The sequence below is a fragment of the Tiliqua scincoides genome, chromosome 1 (genome assembly GCF_035046505.1).
Source record: "Tiliqua scincoides isolate rTilSci1 chromosome 1, rTilSci1.hap2, whole genome shotgun sequence".
Lineage (NCBI taxonomy): Eukaryota > Metazoa > Chordata > Lepidosauria > Squamata > Scincidae > Tiliqua > Tiliqua scincoides.
This window is the reverse complement of record NC_089821.1, coordinates 196,109,940-196,122,808: the sequence shown is the minus strand read 5'-3', so window position 1 is coordinate 196,122,808 and position 12,869 is coordinate 196,109,940. Positions and strand designations below refer to the sequence as shown.

Here is a 12,869-nt window from a genome sequence, read left to right as displayed (position 1 = left end):
AACACCTCTATGCTTGAGTTCTCAAAACGTAATCATTTTTTCCAAAATGGATTCATCATTTTCATTTTAAAACAGCATGCAATATTAACCCAAAGCAAGATGCAAATGTTTTGAGTTTTTCTAGTCTGAAATCACTCAATAGTACATAATTTAGTTACTTCAACTTCTCAACTCCTTCTCAAAACTCCAATATTGTGAAGTTTCACTTTGATTTTTTTTTAACCAGTGAGAGACAGATGTAAGCAAACAAATGCATATAGTACTCATAAAATGCCTCAATATAGCTCCAGGCAATCTTTTAGCTCTACATGTTGCTTCTACTGGACTTATGCATGACTTCAGCAAAATCTGCATGGCATGGTACAGAACTTCAGACCTTTTCAATCTCTGCTATAATCTGCCATGTAACTGCAACTTAATTACAAGTTACCAGATTCACTCACAGAAATTCACATTTAAAAGGCTGTAATCTCATCCACACTTACCTGGGAGTAAGCCCCATTGACAATAATGGGCTTACTTCCAAGCAGACATGCAGAAGGTTGGGCTCTAAGATTTTCAAAACAATCCAAAACAAGAGTTTTAAAAGTTAAAGAGATACTATTGAATATCACATATCTAAATTATAAAAATGTAAAGCATCACAAAAGTTGCTCCTGACAATATACTAATAGCATATATTACAGTATATACATTGCATATATTGTAGTTTATCTTTGAAGAATGAAGAAAATGACCTCCATTACACCTTATCAGAGACCTTTATGAAAGTTTCCTTTGCAGCTGTTGCATTTTCTAGAACTCTATTTACCCTACTAAGCACCTGGAAGTGGAAACAAATTGCTTGTGCCAAAATACACAAATGTGAATGTGATTCAAAGAACTGCTTCAGATACATTCAAGGACTTAGGTTTATACCATGTGATTTTTTTACTTTCTCTTCTTTGAACAAGCCTGCCACACCCAAGTCATATTGCATACTTCCATTTGTTTCAAAAGTGGTTTGCCATGTGGTGGGCAGGCTACTGTTTGTGAAATACAAACTCAATATTCCCCTTGGTTGCACAGAATCAGTTTCATCCTGTCCCATGGTCTGGTTTTATAATGTACACAAAACATAAGGAAGAGGTCAATGAACATAAGAAAGTCATTTTCAACTAGAAATAGCTGTAACTAGTGCAGAAATAACAAAGCATCATGAAGAGCACTCTCAGAGCAGTACAAATCATTTCTACCTAAAAAACTACAGGTTGAGTCTCATTATTCAAGAGGGTCTCAGTGGATGGCAAAAAAAAAAAGCACTACAGCAAACCAATTTAAAATAAAGTTTCTTTGCTAGGGTGATTTAAAAACAGCCTTGCTGACCTTTGTGATGTTAAGATAGAGTCATTAAGAGACAATCCAACAATCAGTCTCTCTCTCTCTTAGAAAGGCTTCACTCCAACCCAACTCCAACTTCACCAATGCTTTCATGTGTTCAGGGGGAAGGGAGGGGTCTTGGCCTGAAGCCACCTGAAGAGAGAATGGTTGATGGATTGTCAGCTGCTGCTGCTCTCTCTCTCTCTCTCTCTTTCATTGTTAGACTGTTTTCTTTTAATTTAAGGAGTGCTTCTCATTGCACTGAGAGAGAAAAATCTATGGATGATTAGGTTATACCTGTAATGGGTTGCATTGCCTCTCTCTACAACAGTAAGAGAATAGGTTTTTTTAAAACTGTGATTTTAAAGCAGGGGCGTCCAAAGTTTTTGGCAGGAGGGCCACATCATCTCTCTGACATTGTGTGTGTATGTGGGGGGGGGATTAATTTACATTTAAAATTTGAATAAATTTACATAAGTTTACATAAATGAATATATTAAAGATGAACTTCTATGAATGAATGAAGGTCTTGCAATATCTCAAGGCCTATAAAAGGCCTTGCACAAAGCAAGGCTGGCCTTTCCTTTGCTGCCGCTACTGTATTACAGACATGAAACAGCAAGCAGTGTAGGGAGCCCTCATTCCACAGCTCATGCAAGAGGTCAAACAGCTGCCCTCATGATGAGAGCAATTGCGTTGGGCCAGTGCGGGCTTCAACAAATCTCCGGAAGGCCAGAGGCTCACTGGAGACTGGGGGCTCTCTGAGGGCCGAAGTGAGAGGCTTCGAGGGCCACAAGCAGCCCCAGGGCCGGGGTTTGGGCACCCTTGTTTTAAAGGGATGCATTTTTCCCCTTCTCCAGGGATCAGTACATTCCTTTGCATTGGCAGTGGCCATTAATATTGAGTCAAATTCGTGTATAAAAAATCCCTGTATAACAAGGCTGGACCTGTATAAAGTTATCTCTACAAAATCAATAGGTTGTTAAGAAAAACAACTCCATGGTTGTTTTATTATTGAACACTTATAAAGGACACTACAGGGCAACAGGTTGATGCCCTATTCAAGGCCAATGATGAACTGGAGGTAGAAAACATCATGAAAAACTGGATCATTTTATCAGAGAGCATGGCACTCATTAGTGAGTGAAACTGAGACAAAGTCAAGCTACGGGCTATACTTTTCTCCTTAAGACTAGTGAGACTTTAAGACAAGGCAGCTGACAGAAACACTGTGCTTCTCTTCTCAAAACGTACCTTCAGAGCCCTGAAGATGCCAAATAAGAAAAGGGATTGTATCCCCTTTTTACAGGGATACAATCCAGCTTTCATAAAAAAAAAGATCTTGTTATAAATTCACCCAATGCCAAATTTTGTGTTTTGCTTCGCCAAGTTTTCTTCACATGAGTTTGTTTTCTATTTCCTGTCTTCAAAATGTGAGATTTTTTCCCAATAGAAGGATGGTTATTAATCCAATAATTAAGAGATGGTACAGAGACCCAATCTCTGGTACAGGTCCCCTTAACTTTACTATCCTTGCTCTTCATTTATAGCTGACTATCTACGGATCGTGCAAGTTGATCTGTGAAGAGTGGTGTGTAAATGGTCCTGTCTTGCAAGGAATGCCCAGTTAAAATCTTGCCTCTGTTCCAGTATACGGACCTTAGGCAACAAACAGACTGAATGTAGGGATCACAATGATGTAGTTTATAGGATTATTGTAAGCACTACCAAGATGATGTATGTGAAGCTGTGGTGTAGCAAGTGGAGGGCAGCCTGCCCTGGTACTAGGCCATAAAGAGCACCACATGGCCGAAGCACAGTCATGCGAGTGCTCCAGAGTTTTAAAGGGGCTGCAAACAAGCAAGTAAACAAACCTCTTTGGAACTCCAGAGTGCACATGTGGCTGCATCACTTGCCGCCAAACACTTGCTGGAGACTCTTTACTAAAGCACTTGCCGGAAAGCACTCCAAGAGCTCTAAAGAAGGGGAAACCCGGAAGTGACATGATGATGTCATGTCACGCAATGACATCGTCTCTGCCCTGGGTGCTGCTGTCCCTACACCTACACCCCACAAGGCCACTGCACCAAGGTACTGTATAAATACTACCCATTATCATAATCATCACCATTTTTATGCTAATTACTCCTGTTCCATTCACATAATTTAGAAAATTATGAGAGTCAGGGGTTGACAAATACATTTTGAATATTACAACACTGTTCTGTATTTGTAATATAAAATATATGTTACATCCAAGATCACCCTAGTCAGCTTCGATAACAGAGTGGATGCTACACTGACAGAATTCCTATTCTGTCTCACCCATTCAGCACCAGATACTCAGAACCTGAACACTGCTGTATAGGGAACTTGCATAGGGAGATGGAATCAGACTACTGCAACCTCTTTCTCCTTCCCTGAAAGTCTGGCTGCTGCTACACCTGGGAACTTGGAGGACACAGCTAGGAGAAACTAAACTCTCTCATCTCATCCAACCAGACTTCTGTAATGCACCCCAGATTGGAGACATACTTCAGGATCAGGTCCAGGATTAAGCTGGTCATAACTAATCTGGTGTTAAGTAGCAGCAGCTTCAGGCTGGAAGAATCATGGTCAGAGTCACCAGAGATCCTTGACTGAGAGAGCAACCAGAAAGGGGAATAATTCTAATATCACTAGATGCATAGTTTAATACTTAAAGACTTCCTTTTAAGTGTATCTTGATTCAGAGAACAAGTTAATTACATAATACTGAGCTATCTGTGCCAGAGGGAGTTTAAACAAATGTTAGTTTGCAAATCATTTGTCACACTTAAAGACTATAGCAAAAAAAAATCAACTTTAAATTTCTTTTAGAATGGTTTCTTCTTGTGTCACTTATTTCTGTTTTGAAACTTATATTTCATTGAAACATTTAGCTCATTTCATCTTAAACTCTTAGCATGGGTTACAACAGTTTTAAGACATATAAAATTAAACAATGGGATTAAAAACTATCCCAAATAATATAAAAGGTTGTCATCTTCTCTTCCTCCTTCCAAAGGGTTGCTATGTATCAGAGAGACTTGTGCAAGCTGTATGCATAAGGAGAGATAAGGCAGGGATAATCTGCACAGAAGGGGTTTATTTTGTATCAAAGTGCAACAGAAAAAAACCACTAAGGGAAGAAAATTATCAGGGCTTTTAGAACAACAAAAACAATTCATGGAGAGCTGGCAGCCACCCTGAAGGGTTATATTACCCTTCGTAGTTCCAAAAATCCTAGTTGTTGGCTCCTCAAGTGGAGGCCCATCTTCCAACTATTGGCAATTAAGGTATCACAGTGCTCACTGCACTTGATTCAGGAGGCAGCTGGGGTCTTATACTCCCACCCCTTGAGGGAGATTTTGCCCTCAGGCTTGCCCCAGTATAACACAGCCCTGCTGATGTCTGGCTGAAAGTGACAAGCCCACCCTTCTCAGCACCTTTCTCCTAGATTCTCTCTCTTTACCACAGATACTTTCCCCCTGTCCTTAAATCCTTCTCTCTCCCCTCCTCCCATTCCTGGGTGTATTGTGCCCTTTTGCTTGTGTTTCCTCCTCATCTCTCATTTCTCTCCTCCTTCCACCATCCAGGTCTATCCTGCCTTCCCCAGTTTCTCTTTCTGTTCCCCCCCTTGGCCTGTCCCACTGCTCTTTCCCATCTCTTTTTGCTACTGCTTCCTGCTGAGCCTGATGCTTCTTATCAGTTAATGTTCTTTTGAAAAAAAAAGTCAAAGGCAGCACCTGAGCACTCCTGCTGACACCAACTCTCTTGCTGTAAGGGAAGTCCAGAGCTCACCCTTGATCACTCTCTGGGTCCCAGGATACATCATAAGATTTATTTCAGCCAAGATTTCTGCAATTGTGACATACTGGCAAAGACCACAAGCATAAAGAGGAGTCATGAAAAAGTAAGTATTCTTACCTTACAAATGAACTTGAAAGGAGCCCAACAAAAGCCACTGCTGCTCCAACAACAGCTACTTTTCGGCACCCATATTTGTTGGTAAATACACTGACTATAGGAGAACAGAAGAAGATCATTCCCATGGACAGGGAATTCACCCATGCTGTGGAAAAGATTAAGAGCATACAGTGAAATAGTTACTCCAGTTTTAGGGGAATACAGAAGGAAATCTGGCAAACTAACACAGTACTGGCCAGCGGTTTTATACCACCAGTTTCAAAAACTTTAAATGGGCTCCAGGTTAAACACTGGAGGCAGAGAAAGAATTTGCACATCTGATTTGGAGATGTGAAATTGCAATCAGGTCCAAAACATTATTAAGAAATTCAAGTTGCAAAAGATGGCTGAAAATAGAATGCCATTATTTACTTATTAAGGAAAACCATTCAGCACAGTATTTTAAGGATGAAATGTTGTAACAAGCAAGCCAAAGAACTGTGTAAGACAGGTAGCTGAATCCTACCTAAACTTCCACATGCTGATGCAGTGGCATCAGCATGGGCAATGCTTAGAGTATTTGTTTTTGTTGACAACGACATAAAAACACAGAACATTGCATTTTGGTGTTTAAGGTAATTTCCAGGGAGCACACCAGATAACAAGAGACCTCATCCTGGTGCCCTCTCTTGCATCTGGCATTCTGACATATGTTGGCAATCTTCAGTCTCGAAAGACTATGGTATCGCGCTCTGAAAGGTGATTCTGGAACAGCGTCTAGTGTGGCTGAAAAGGCCGATTTGGGAGTGACAGTCCCTTCCACAACGGGAGCAAGTGCAGTCTGTCCCTGGTCTGTCTCCCTGGCTATGGGCCTTCCTTCTTTGCCTCAGACTGTTGGCCAAGTGTCTCTTCAAACTGGGAAAGGCCATGCTGCACAGCCTGCCTCCAAGCGGGCCGCTCAGAGGCCAGGGTTTCCCACCTGTTGAGGTCCACTCCTAAGGCCTTCAGATCCCTTCTTGCAGATGTCCTTGTATCGCAGCTGTGGTCTACCTGTAGGGCGCTTTCCTTGCACAAGTTCACCATAGAGGAGATCCTTTGGGATCCTTTGGGCATTCTGACATAGCCCATTTCTAAAATCAGGAGGTTGCACATACACATCATGGCTTGTAACCCGTGATGGATTTTTCCTCTAGAAATTTATCCAATCCCCTTTTAAAGGCGTCTAGGCTAGACGCCAGCACCACATCCTGTGGCAAGGAGTTCCACAGACCAACCACATGTTGAGGAAAGAAATACTCTCTTTTGTCTGTTCTAACTCTCTCAACACTCAATTTTAGTGGATGTCCCCTGGTTCTGGTGTTATGTGAGAGTGTAAAGAGCATCTCTCTATCCACTCTGTCCATCCCCTACATAATTGTGTGTCTCAATCATGTCCCCCCTCAGGCACCTCTTTTCTAGGCTGAGAGGGGGGTAAAGGGGGTAATTTGTACCTGGGCCCAGACTCAAAAAGGGGGCCCAGGAGCCAAAGGAGGGGGCCCAGAAACTTCCTGGGATCTTACATTTTCCTATCTACTCAGACTTGTTGCCCACATGGGGTGCTGGAGTCACTACCACAAGGTTGTGGCTGCAGCTACTGGCAAGCCATATATGCTAGGCTGAAGAATGCATACATGACATTCCTTAACACAGTATCAAATCTGGGAGGAAACTGGTTGGCTACACTAGCTCTTTGGCTTGCAGATCTGCTTACCATAAAGGAGTGTACAGGAGCTCAGAAACACAGCTGCAAGACTACAGCTGCTGCAGAAGCAAGTTTTGGTACACACAGGACACTTTCCTTTCTAGCGTGACCCTAAATACAATGATGCTAATTTTCTGCACAATTTTCTAGATTTAAAAGATTTTAGAGAGACTTGGGAGTGTGTTTGCTTTTCCGCATTCCTGTATCTAGCTGCTGATGCCACATGTGTAGGTAATCAGGCTTCCAAAGACTTTTCTAGCTGTTTCCACCCTCCCCCCCACCCTGTTTGGCCTCTCCCTGCCCCCATTCTACTTGCCCATCACCATCCTCTCCCACTCTGTTTCACCCCCCCCTTTGCAAAGGGGCCCAAAAGAAACTTTGTACCCCCTGATAAAATTCCTCTCAGAGGCCCTGTGTGGCGGTATCTGCCACACTATATCACATACCTACTACACTTTTAAAGTGTTTAAAATTAATAAAAATAAAAACTTGGAATGATAACATCTTCTAAGTTCTCACATAACACCACTTCCTGCCTTTTAAATTTTTTTTCAAATAATGAAATCTGTTAAAAAATAATACCATTTGCAAAGTGTAAAGTCATGCACATTGGGGCAAAAAATCAAAACTTTAGATATAGGCTGATGGGTTCTGAGCTGTCTGTGACAGATCAGGAGAGAGATCTTGGGGTGGTGGTGGACAGGTCGATGAAAGTGTCGACCCAATGTGCAGCGGCAGTGAAGAAGGCCAATTCTATGCTTGGGATCATTAGGAAGGGTACTGAGAACAAAACGGCTAATATTATAATGCCGTTGTACAAATCGATGGTAAGGCCACACCTGGAGTATTGTGTCCAGTTCTGGTCGCCGCATTTCAAAAAAGACATAGTGGAAATGGAAAAGGTGCAAAAGAGAGCGACTAAGATGATTACGGGGCTGGGGCACTTTCCTTATGAGGAAAGGCTACAGCGTTTGGGCCTCTTCAGACTAGAAAAGAGACGCCTGAGGGGGGACATGATTGAGACATACAAAATTATGCAGGGGATGGACAGAGTGGATAGGGAGATGCTCTTTACACTCTCACATAATACCAGAACCAGGGGACATCCACTAAAATTGAGTGTTGGGCGGGTTAGGACAGACAAAAGAAAATATTTCTTTACTCAGCATGTGGTTGGTCTGTGGAACTCCTTGCCACAGGATGTGGTGCTGGCGTCTAGCCTAGACACCTTTAAAAGGGAATTGGACAAGTTTCTTGAGGAAAAATCCATTACGGGGTACAAGCCATGATGTGTATGCGCAGCCTCCTGATTTTAGAAATGGGTTATGTCAGAATGCCAGATGCAGGGGAGGGCACCAGGATGAGGTCTCTTGTTATCTGGTGTGCTCCCTGGGGCATTTGGTGGGCCGCTGTGAGATACAGGAAGCTGGACTAGATGGGCCAATGGCCTGATCCAGTGGGGCTGTTATTATGTTCTTAAACATGCTATGCTGCATCCCGCATGGGAGTTTAGCAGGCAGAAAGGGGACATTTGGCCAAGAAAGTTCTTGTTTGCAAATTTGGGTGGTGGTGGTGGTGGTGGAGAACAACCTACTGGATCAAAGAAAGGTAATGAAATTAATGGCAGAAAGACCAATAATGGCTGGAACTGAATGGCAGAGAGAGTGCTAAAATCAAACTAATGAAAATACAGTGAGGTAGCCTTTGTTCAAGAATAGAATAAGAATTGTTTTACATCCTGCAAGCCTCTGAAAATTTAGGACTACTTTATCTAAAGAAATACAAAAACAATGATTAATGTGTAAAACTTATTAAACTCAGAAGTGCCTTCAAAAAGTTAACATACAACAAAATCCTAGATCAGTGATGGCAAACCTTTTGGGCTCTGCATGTCCAAAATTCAGAAAATGCCTAGCCAAGCTTGACTCTGCTGGTATGTCCCCACCATCACTCCAGACAAAAGAGAAACAATTTTTTACATACTCATTTATTTAAAAAAATACAGCCCAGTCATGTACGGTACTATGTACTGTATATAAAGGAATATCAAACAAATTACAAAAATGAAATACAGCTGTGCGTCACTTAGTGACAGGGATGCGGACCGTCACCCCTGCCACCAAGGCAAGGCTTGAGGTTATGCAAAGACTCCAAAGGTGAGGGAAGCCATGCTCCCCTCGCTTCCTGAGACTTTTCTGAGCTTCACAAAGGCAGTGCACATCCACGCGCTCATTCTATGAGGCTCAGAATGTCAGTTTCGGGCAAAAAGACATGACTTCTGATTTCCAGAAAACCATGTGCTGCCTCTGGGAGGCTCAGACAAGCCTCTGGAAGTGAAGGGAGCACAACTCCCCTCAGCTTTGGAGGTTGGAGGGTTGAACAGGGACCAGCAGTGGCTGTCACATATGCAGGCCATCACTGGTCAGAACATCGCTAAGAGACACCAACCTGTACAAGTAAAACTCAGTTTTGTTGGGTGTTGGTGAACCCTGGCATGTCACCCAAAATGTCATAGTTCACCATCACTGTCCTCGATTCTAAGATAAGTAATTTATCTGCATCTATTCTTCCACTGCATTAGTCAACTTGAAGGGCCCAGATCATGTTGCTGAATGTCCAAGATGCCCAACCACCTTGGAACCCTCACTACTGCTCTGTCTACCACTTACCCTGTGCCATGGTTCTCAAACTTCTCAGGAGTAAAACTCAGAAGGTAAGTTCTTGCAGGAGATGGAGAAATGCAGCAACAAAATCCCCAGGATCGCAGCACTGTCAGAGGTGTCAGGGGCTGTCTTTCACTTACAAGAAGCTGCAACAGTTTCCCACACAGAAGCCTCTGCAGGGCTCCCCAAAGCACAGAGACTGTAAAAATAATAATCACAACCCACGTCCGGTTTGATTGTTCCCTGCACCCTTGGGAAACCTGCTGCAGCTTCATATAAGTAAAAGACAGCCCCTGACACACCTAACAGTGGCACTATTCTGGAGATCGCATCACTGCATTCCCCCTCCCCAACCCTTAAAGGAGCAAAGGTAGAAGTCCTCAGGCTGGGAAATCGTGATGCCCCAGTTAGAAAACCTCTGCCCTACATAATATGCTTGTCTGGAGATAGTTGTTTGTGTCACATTTACTGTTAATCTACTCCCTGGCAGAATCTATTTAATGCTTCCAGTGAAGCATTGGAAACTGATGTCTTATCAGATTTATTTATTTTTCAGCAAAAAGAGAAAATATTTAGGCCTTGTGGCGTCAACACCACTATTGCAGCAAGTGCTGCATGTATCATGGCCACCAGAGGGTGCAACAATTAATCACTTTGAGTCTTGAAGTGTATATTCCTGCAGTTTTCAAACTGTCCCGGAGTTTGAAACCCCCAGTAAGTCCTTGCGAGGGTGGGGGAGAGGCAGTGGGGGCGGGGGGAAGGCAGCGATGTAATCCTCAGGATCATGCTGCTCAGGGGGCTGCAGGGGCTCGGCTGTACTTACCAGAGCCTCTTGCAGCCTCTCTTAGGCTGGGGTGTCATGACGCCCCTTTCTGAAAACCTGTGGTATATACAGTCAGTTCTTGTTATCTGCTGGGGTTAGATTCCTAGAAAACCTACTGAATTAGTGGATACTGAATCATTTTTCCTATGGGAAAAATTGGTCTAGGTTCCAGGGTACCCTCTTCACCATACACTCTACGAATTCTATGAACCTGAATCTTAACTTGAAGACTATGTGGCTGGGTGATAGCAGGGGCTTCTCAACTTCTCCAACATCTGATGCTTCCTTCTCTGTGCTGGATATCCCTTGATGTACTGAAGGTTGTAGCTATAACAATTTCTACCTCAACTTGTTGAAAGTTATTGGCCCAACAACAAGACCTCAGGGTTCAACAGTAGAGAGGAGGTTGCTTCACCTGTCTCTTGGCCCCTTGCCTGGGCTTGCCCCAGCTCCAGAGCAGCCCTCAGATAGCCGAGTCCCACCTCCAAACCAAGTGCACTGGCATAGTATTCACTGACAAAGAGAGGTAGGTGGCAATTCTGCCCTTCGTAGGTAAGTGAATTCACATATAAAGAGAACTGACTGTACTGTGCGTATTACTCGTTTACCATGTTACTGAAATCACCAATATCTATAGAATTTAATGAAAAAACAGAAGGTAGAAATGTTCCTAGTGGGCTACAGAAGCTTCCCTAATTATGTACTTTCAACTTGAAAACATTTGAGATACAAACATGGCATACCTAGCCATATGGCAGCAATATAGAGTACAGGCTGAAAGAGCGTGCATGCACACACATACATGTGCAACTGCACAGTAATTGAATGGGTGGTGAAGCTCATCTGCTGAGTGGTTTGTTGGGAGCTCTTGCAGTTAAATAGTCTGAGTACTGCTGTTGTCATGCTGAGAATGACTGAGACAAAACAGGGATTCCACTGCCTTCAGCTGGATTCTCTGCCAACACATGTGCACATGGAGGTGCGTATGATTCCCACCATCTGCCAAACTGCTCTTTAAGGAGGCCTCATGTTGCCAATTTGTTCACATAGCATCTGTCAGGCCCATCTGGTCAAGTGCCTCAGCCTAGACCAGGCCAAGGAGCCTCCTCTCTCTTAAGGCAAGCTTTGCAATCGTGAAGTCATAGTGGGTAGCAGGGTTCGTTTGGGCAGCAGAACTTCACAGCATAGAGGTAGCAGCAGTAGTAGGGCCACTGTTACCATCTCCTGTCCAATATGTTGCAAGCTCTGCCTGCTGCCTCAGGATGGTGGGGCAGTCACTTTGCTGGTCAACATGAGGGTTGTGTTCATGCCACTGAGCCTAAGTCATGAGTTGCCAACCACTTGACTTGCAAGTTATAATGTGCGGCTGTTGCAACTCAACCTGAGCCACTTACAGAGTCATTTTGACTCACATTGCGAGTCAATATGAGAAATGAGTGCACAGGTCAGGCACAACTCCACAAAAAAAGAAAGGTGCTGGTGGTGTATTTGTGTTGTGCTATGCCAGTGGAGTTCTCATTTAACACTCCCCTGATGGTCCCAATCCCATCTGCAGCCATCAGTGTGTTGAACCCCTTCACTTCAGCCATTATTTTCATTTTAGTTATGTAAACAAAAGCTGTGCTGTTATTTGAGTGAGTGCAGCAGTTCAGAAAGACAATTGTTTCCATACAAACCCCAGCAACAACCCCCCCCCATTCACATCAGAACTCCTGATTCCGCCTTCAGAAGTTGCACCAGGCATGCCAAGCAGCACACCATATATTAGGCTCCTCCCCTCCCTCATACAGAAAAACAAAAATCAGGCCATGCAATCGTCTGTTCCTAGAATGCCAAGACAGCCCCTTCCCCTAAATCCTGGCTGCCCTTGCCTTCATCTGGTTCCTCCCCCCAGCCTTGTACAGCCCCCCAAAAAAACCTTGTCTCCCTCCTCCTGGAACCAACCTACCTTCCTCCCACCATGCCTGCTGCTGCCATCCTTCTGGATGCATCCTTCTGACTTCCAGGTCACTAGCCCCGAGTTCGGTCAGAATCAGCTACGACTGGGACGCGAGTTAACACAAGTCACATAAAACTAGCATTCTCACAAGTCTTCACAACTAAAATGACCACCAACCAAGCTGGATGAGATGGTAAAGATGTGCAAGGCAAACCACCCCCAAGTCAAGCCTGGTGAGGAAGCAAACAGTGAGAGAAACACCCAGCTGGGCCCTGCAGCTCTACTGCTGGATGTGTTGCTTATTTATGAACAAAACCACTTATGAACAGACCCTGGAAGTTAACACATCCTAAGCTAAGCTACTGTGTGTGAATTATAGGAGAATGGAATGCAAGGGAGGAGAAAGAAGGAAATAAG

The 12,869-nt window shown here is 43.6% G+C and overlaps 1 protein-coding gene across 1 annotated transcript in view; it reads right to left on the bottom strand.

The window, feature by feature from the left end:
- The window catches only part of SLC16A10 (solute carrier family 16 member 10), a 53,799-nt gene that overhangs the window by 21,955 nt on the left and 18,975 nt on the right, over nucleotides 1–12,869 (bottom strand). The window contains exon 2 of the mRNA XM_066610780.1: nucleotides 5,308–5,452. Within this exon, the coding sequence (XP_066466877.1) occupies nucleotides 5,308–5,452 (145 nt within the window). The remainder of the gene's footprint in view (nucleotides 1–5,307; nucleotides 5,453–12,869) is intronic.